The sequence below is a fragment of the Hipposideros armiger genome, unplaced genomic scaffold, assembly GCF_001890085.2.
Source record: "Hipposideros armiger isolate ML-2016 unplaced genomic scaffold, ASM189008v1 scaffold_49, whole genome shotgun sequence".
NCBI lineage: Eukaryota > Metazoa > Chordata > Mammalia > Chiroptera > Hipposideridae > Hipposideros > Hipposideros armiger.
Window position 1 is genome coordinate 3,917,529 of NW_017731399.1, and position 8,430 is coordinate 3,925,958.

General features: G+C 36.0%; 1 protein-coding gene across 1 annotated transcript in view; it reads right to left on the reverse strand.

Moving 5' to 3' along the window:
- The window catches only part of RBM25 (RNA binding motif protein 25), a 73,705-nt gene that overhangs the window by 16,059 nt on the left and 49,216 nt on the right, over window positions 1-8,430 (reverse strand). The window contains exons 8-11 of the mRNA XM_019640296.1: window positions 6,935-7,120; window positions 5,524-5,577; window positions 5,211-5,294; window positions 1,495-1,781 (exon numbers count right to left, since the gene is read on the reverse strand). Coding sequence (XP_019495841.1) covers window positions 1,495-1,781; window positions 5,211-5,294; window positions 5,524-5,577; window positions 6,935-7,120 — 611 coding nt within the window. The remainder of the gene's footprint in view (window positions 1-1,494; window positions 1,782-5,210; window positions 5,295-5,523; window positions 5,578-6,934; window positions 7,121-8,430) is intronic.

Here is an 8,430-nt window from a genome sequence, read left to right on the forward strand (position 1 = left end):
CCCGCTTTTTTGCGCTTGTTGTCTTTGCGCTCATTGTTTCGCACTTGTTACTGGTATATTACGGTAGGTTACATTTTGCCACATTCTGCCCAGAAATGGCTCAGAAGAGATTTTCATACAGTGCTGAATTCAAGTTAAAAGTGATCCAGTTTGCAAAAGTGAATGGAAATCGTGCTGCTAAACTTAAGTTTGGTCCTCCTCCAACTGAAAAAACAATCCAAGACTGGCTATGGGAAGAAGTAACCCTACTGAAAACACCATGGCAGAAGAAGGCCATGAGAGGCAAGTCAGCAAAATGGCCAGATTTAGAGAGAGAATTGAAGATATGGCTTGAAGAGCAAAGGGCAATTGGAATTCGTGTGTCCACAAAAATGGTTCAGTATGAGGCAAGAAGGATTGCTGATGAAAAAGAAGTTATGTAATACATTTTTTTTTTCAAATTTCAGGCCCCAAAATTAAGGTGCGTCTTATACACTGGAGCGTATTATACATGGGGAAATACGGTACATCTATCAGCAAGATAAAGTTCTCAAATAATTAATTTGGAGTGATAAAACTAAACTGCAGCACATATATAGTATGACGTCATGGATCTACTGAAATATAAATGTAAATATAAAATGTAAACATAAATATATATATATATATATCCATACATGAAACAATATACTGTTTATGGATTCGTATCTGTAGTAAAAGCATAAAAACACTGATTTTACACATGTCTAATTCTCAGTAATGGTTATTCCAGGGGAGGAGGCAGGAAAAGATTTTATTGCGTTAACAGCACTGAACTTCCAGTTCCAGAAACTGGTGAATTGACCTAAAGTGGACCTCTCTTCAGCTATAAATAAGGTGGAAGATTGGAACACAGAAATGTGTATTTGAAAACTAACTTTAAAAAGGTCAGTTCTTGTCTCTTCCCTTCTTCTACTTTCTCCCTTCTCCACTTCCTTCCTTTGTTCATTTTTGCTCCAACTTCTCAAGAATTTGAAACGATTCAGTTAAAATCAATGTAATTAAGAAAATTTAAATAAAACAAAAACAAAGTGAAATTACTAGACACTATAGAGAGTAAATAGAAACTGGGAGGTAAGTTACGGGCATCCAGAGGGCTATAGGACAAATAAAGATGCCAGAGGCTAAAAGCAATGGTGCTAGAGCTGATTTCCCAGTACACAGGACCTCAATGAAAATGACTAGAAAATAATGCCCACTGGCCCAGGAAGACAAAAGGGAATCATGTCTGCCCAAAACACTGAGTGGACAGTTGGTGTGTTCTGGGTCTCTAAAAACTAGCTTCAGACAGAAACTAATCCTAAAGTTGAAAATTGTTATTTTAACCAATGTTTTACCTGTGTGTGAGACAGCAAGCGGGGCATCTTCTGGGGGCTAAGGAATTTCTCTCATCACATAACTGTTAATTATCCTGGAGAGTGCTAAACTGCAGTTCTATTCATTATCAGAAAAACAGTAACGTCTATAAAGCCTTACCTGGATCGACTCCGATCCTTATTTCGATCTGAGCTCCGTTCCCGATCGCGGTCACGATCTCTCTCTCGATCCCGATCTCGGTCTCTCTCCTTCGTCCGGTCACGATCCCTATCCCGTTCTCGTTCCCGCTCCCGTTCCTTCTCCTTTTCTCGTTCACGTTCTCTTTCCCTTTCTCGTTCCCGTTCTCGCCTTTCTCGTTCCCTTTCACGCTCCCTCTCTCTTTCTCTCCGTTCTTTCTCAATTTCCTGTCTTTCTTTTTCTTTTTTGCCTTTCTCTTCTTCCAGTTTCTAGAAACCAATAAAAGTACTTTTAGAGTTAATTCTGTAGCTCCAGTATTCAGATTTTTCCCGGCGCGATGCCCAATATTGGGAACAACAAAAACCAAACCACTGGTACTTTACTATTAAATACTTGTGGTTTTACTTGACAAATTAAACTGAAGCAATCACAAGACTAGATAGATTCCGTGCAAAATCATATGCTCTACACAGACCAGGAAATCTCCAATCTTGGATGCTGGGAGATTGTGTCAAGTGTGGCTGGCCACTCAATGGTTATGTAATAACTAAAATGACCATGAGGAATGTGTTGATTCATAATAATTTCTGGAAATACAATCACTTGGCTAAAATGTAATTCTTCCCATTATGAATTTCTGTGAATCAGTGGGATTACTAATACTAATTATAATCCCAGACTTCCCACTGCCTAAAGATTACTAGTTGTGGGTTTTAAAATGGAGGTGGGGAAGCAAGGTCAGGTCACTGTAATGCAACTAAATCTGCCCTCTGGTTTGCCCACCCTCCAAAAGATAAGGTGAATTCAGCCAAGAGCTGTCTTATTATCTATGGAAACATTCACTCCCACCATTACAAGATGGACAGCCCACCAAATACAGAAAAAGTTTGAAAATCACTCACTTCAAGCAAAATGTACATAATTGTAATATTTTCATTCAAATTAATTGTAAAAGCAACATACTTATTTATGCCCATTATGCCTATAAGACAGTAAAATATATCAACAGTGATAAATCCATCCTTGGAAGGAACGATTACATATTAACTTACAGATGCTGTGCTACGACATGGATCGCCAACACTGGATTAACCTTGCCTACAAGCTATGTTTCTGGGAGGAAGAGCAAGTACATGGTTCACAAATAAACCAAATAACATAGTCAGACCAAGTTTGTACCCTGACAAGATTACCAGTGTATCACACGGTTTCTACACAAACTCAGAAGAAAAAAAAAAGTACCCCAAACAGGAAAAACAAAACAAAAACAAAACACATTTATCCCTTTGGTTCCATGTTTTAGAGTCACTGAAATGAAATTTAAATTGTAACAATAAAATGTGCATTTTTTTTCTTTTCTCAGTCATGTACAGCATTTAAAACAACTTTAAAAAGCAATCTTACCTGTTATACTCTTTTTCACTTGCTCATGGATCAGAGAACTGATAGAGGATTATGAAAGAAAAGCTAATGCATGAGAAATCAATATATTCAGCTGCTATGCCAGTCTATATCAAAGTAGAATGTAGGCAAAGCCAATACTGAATAAATTGAAATTACAAAGGGAAAAGAAATGATAGAAAGAGGACAGAAACTGAAAGCTACTTAAAGGGGCAAATTCTAATTTCGGAAACAGTTCTAATGGAATATAAAAATTTTAATTGTAAAATGAGGCTAGACTATATAAAACTTACCTCAGTGTCATACACTTATAAAGAAATTTATTTATTTCTGAGATAATAGATACTTACACATTATTTTAGCTGTTCCAATAATAATTTCTTTTGTAGAGTTCCTCAATTTTTTTACTCTTCCTTATTCAACTGCACTACTTATTTCTTAGGTATATAGTTTCACTTATGTAAATAATTTGTTTCAGAACTCATTTCAAAAGTTTTGTTCTAAGTAAATGAAAAAGTGAGTGAATCTGGTCCATAATAAATGCATTTCTAAAAGAATATGTATGCAATCAATAGATACACACATATATGTATTTTAAGACAAAGACTAGAGAAAGAGGAAATGAAGTGGGTCTAAAAAGATGTAAGAAAGTAATGAAATAATGAAAAGGACAGAAAAAAAATCATAAATCTTACCTTATTCTCTCTTCAGACTCGTCCGTGCTGTAAATGGACGCCCCCTGCCACGCTGATACCCTGACAGTCTGTGGTTATTTAATAAACTCATACCAAAACATGCAAAGGTTCACTGAGCTCATTTTTTGTTACTCAAGTTTTAAACATCTCTTTTAAGCATACCACCCAATAACAGTTTTTCTTTTTCATTTTGATTTATTTTTAAAGCACATTTTAGAAATTCAGAACATTCCCCCCACAGTGAAATAAATCTAAGGCAGTCAAATGCCTGACAGCTTCTCAAGCTCTGAAGGAAATATCTTGAATTGATTTTTAAAAAACACAATTTCCTCATACTTTACCAATGACATGACAGGGTTTAACATATAACAACAAAAGGGGGTAAACCACACACACAACTGTACACCATTTTCAAGCTTACTCAGATCCTGAATTTGAGTATTGAACTTAACCAAAAATATTCTTCTAAAATGACTTCCCATGGACTTCTCTTTGAACTCTCAAAATTAATTTGGGAGAACTGCACTTGTGCTTTTAGACATATAGATGGAATTCCTGGAAAAGCACTGTGTATGTGAGGTAGGGCTGGGCCTGGATCATTAAGTGTACAGCAGCATTGAGTCAACAGCATTGTCAACTTGGAATTTTGAAAGCAATAAGGAAAAATAAGATAGAAGAAAAAATGAACACTTAGCATTTCACTGAATTCAAGGTCACTCATCTTATGAGTAAGAACCAGTAACATCTTATTATCTCTAACATCAAAATACATGTCATGCAGTGTTTGCACTTCACCATCCAGAAGCATCCCCTTCAACATCAGCGAACATTCACAGATGCACTGTCACTGAGAGAAGCTTTCAATAGGCAAAACTCGTGAGTGGGATTTACTAGGCACAAATACCCATTTCCAAGCCAGTTACCCCTTTGCATATTTTTCTGAGGGGGCATCCATAAATATAATAAAAAACAGAAGCTCATACTTACATCCTATTCCTTGTTACTTTCCAAGCTGAGTGTTTCATCTTGCATTAGTCACCATATGATCTCTATCATAATGGTGGGGGTCAATGAATAGATTAGCTTTATGGGCATTTACAGTTCTTCCATGCATCTAAAATTTGGTAAGTCTGGTAACCACTGACCTAAGTTTTTAAAGATCTCCCCCTCTCAACTTAAATCTATACAGATATAAATCCTAAATTTTAACCTCATCTCTAAAGGAAAGGTTTTCCTAAGATTAAAAAACTGCCCCCAGAAATACACTACCGTGTATGTTATCCTGCCCCCTTGAATATAGTTTAAATCTGACCTTGATGTTTATGTTGAAATCGAAAAATAAAATTAGCTTTCATTCATATTAAAGTGAGATGACGGCAGTAGTAACTGAAAGAAACTAAGTAAAATATGTCAAGGACCACTTTAATATGGTATTGTTCTTCTATGGTATTGGTCTTCTGTTTGTGTCTATCTAAATATCAACTAAACCTATAAAAAGCATTTAAAATTATATTCTATGTAAAGTTGATTTTTCTTTGTCTGTTTGCTTTGGATTCTGTAAAAAGTCTAGATTGGTATCAAGCAAAAAAACAAGAATACTACCTTGTGTGTGTCTCTGAATTTGCTGATCTCTCGGGATATCAGGTCTCTTTTGTCTTCTTCCATTTCTATAGCATTTATATCCTCCTAAAAGACAAGGCGGACAGGAGGGAATGCATAAAGATCAATCTAATAAAAATCATAGGTTGGATATTCTGTACAGGTCTTACAAAAGAAAAGAGTAAATAAAAAGAACTTATATAGTAACAAACCTAACAATATAAGTTAAATAGTGAAAAATCAGATAGACAAGAATCACAAATCTTACAATTAGCAGTAAACATAGTTACTGTCAAAGCCTACAATGTAAACAAACCTTAGTGATGAGTGGATAAGGGATCAGTGGTGCCACTGGAAATCTGCGGAAAATCTGTGAAAAAATCCACAAAGACTTTAAAAAAAAAAAAAAAGTTCACATTACACTGCAAAACAGTACTCTGTATGTTTATACTATAAGCAATGCAAGATTTCATCTGAATTTCAAATTACTTGATGATAAAAAGATTTCACTCTCTATAACCCCTCCCACCACCCACCACCTCTTCTCCCTCCAACTCCCCCAAACAATAGAATAAGGAGGGTCTCATGCTAGCAGGACTTTTTCCTTGATCCCCTCCAAATATACAGGAAACAATCATACCAAGAAAATATACCCAAAACTCCTGCCATAGAGCAGGACTTCTCTGATCCTCTCCCTCCCAACCCATACCACATCTAGTTATTTTCTCCTTTACCATTAATGGGAGGAGAGAGAACACTCTACAGGCCTCAATTACCCAACACCCGAGTAACTACCAATTACCAGTCCCAACTATCAGCATTTCACCAGACAGGCTTGTATGACCATGTGAGGAAGAATATAGGCCAGCTACTAAAAATGTATTTGGTCACAAAGAAAACTGAAGATGGCCTAAGAAAGCAATGAAATCCAAAATAATATGACTGGACCTAGCCCTTAATGATAAATCACAGTATGTTTCATAGCACTGTTTCATGGTATATGCAATCCAGGTATATAACATACTTCCAATATTTTTAAAGAACACTTCCCATAATTTCTCTAAATTTATCCAAAAGAAACGAGTATGAGAAAATGAAACATTTCTTTCAAACTGGACTCCCTACTGTTCAACTAGTTTGGACTGACAAAGAGTGGTGATAATGTAATAAACTGGGGAGAAGTGTTTTATCTTGTGCTGCTTTTTCATAGTCCTCCAGTTAGAATTTGAACAGCATTACTGTCCACGGAGGGGAATAAAATGGGGTTTATAAGGAGAGATGGCTAAAAATTAAAGAACGGGCAAAAATCCTCAGTGAATGCTTGGAGCAGAGACGTAACAGCGATTATTAGGAAGTAAGGCAAAACAAGGCCAGCCCCCTCATAGCTAAATAAAAACAAAAAATTTTTACTTTACCCCTTAATATAATTTCCTATACTTCATATACTTCATCACTCAAGTTTTTTTTTTCTTACTTAATTAGAATCCACAGATAAGCACAAGCTTCCATGCCAGTGCATTTCAAATGTAGAAACAGCAATGTTTTGGTAAAAAATTTAGGCAGTTAATTAGTAAAACATGGTCAAATTAAGCTTAACAGTATATTGTTATGAATGCTAGTCATTCTGTTTTCCCCTCAAAAGTTGAAATGCAATGAAATCATAAGAATGTGACGACACACAGTAAACTGGAGAAACGACTCTGATGTCAGAAATCAGTAACACATACGTCCTCCTTCTTTTCCTTCTTCTTCTTCCTGGGATGAGAGTCAGATTCTTGGGAAGGGGCATTGAGCTCGCTGGAGTATTCACGTATTAAAACTTCAATAGCCCCTTTGATCATCTGATCCCTTCTCTTTGTTTCTTCATCTAAAGCTTCTTCATCATCATTAGTGACAGTTTCTGGCCTGGCATTCTTAAAAAATAAATAAATAAAATAAGGCAAATATAGTAGTGGGAGGTAGGGTAAATCAAACAAGGAAATGAAAATCATTCTAAAACAACAGTCAGTACACAAAACAAATGTGTTTTCTCCAAAACATCTCTGTAGTCCTATTAAATACAGATTTGGTTTTACTCTTAACTTTATAAAACTAATTTGTTTTATTGTTTTTTCCTTAGATATCGGTACTTCATCATGTTTTCTTTTCTTCCCTTGATAGCTAATATTCTGACCTCTAACCAAAAAGATTAAGTCACAGGTCTAGCATACTGCATAAAACATCTGCCAAGTTTTCACATTTTTCTGATTGTCTTGCTTAGCTCAATACTTGCACAAACAAATGAGTGTTTACTAATTCCTGCCGAAGTTGAAAATATAATTATGTGGAAAAAGCAAAATACAATTTTATGTACACTATGCTAGCCATTATTTAAAATAAACAAAAGCATGTGTAGGTTAAACAAACAAAAAACACTAGACAGCTCTATACAACAAAATGCATGCATCAGATAGGTCAGGGGCTGAGGTCATGGCTTCTTGTTTCCCACTCTGCTTTGTACAATTCCTACAATGTGGGAATACCACTTAGAAAAATCATATACTCATACACTAAGAAGAAATCAACTCTAAATACTGCACAAGGCTTCCTCCCCATGACTTGCACATGTAATATTATAAAAAAACAGAAACACAAAATTTACGGTGTAATGTTTCAAAAATAAGCAACAGATATTTGCAAGATGTCATTATTTTTTAAAAGAAGTCTAGATTACTTGTGTCCATGTGAAAAACAATTATTAGCTTCTAATGTGCTACTATTCTTATTTCTAAGTTTTATTTCAAGTCCCCTGGTTAAAGAATTAACCAGTTCAAACCACAGAATTTAGACCTCAAAACTTTGGATAGTTTCCGGTTACTCTCAATTCCTCTTTTCTTAAAACTTAGAAAGGTAAAAAAGTATGACAAAGAAGCAACAAGGTCAATATAAAGGTGTATGTGTACAAAAACTTGTAATTTTTTTTGTTTGTTTTAGCTGAGCCATCCTGCCACCTGTTGGCAGCTCAGCAGCAACTCAGCTCGGGCCGGGCATCAAACCGCTGTTGCTCAGAGCTCAAACTCTTGCGCGAGCTCTTAACCAACTGAGCCACTCAGCCGGCCCCCAAAAACTTGTAATTTAAAACTATATACAGGGCCGTCTAGTGGCGCGATGGTTGAGAACTGGCTTGGGACGCCAGAGGACCCTGGTTCAGATCCCACATATGAGGGCCAGTGACACTGCCCTC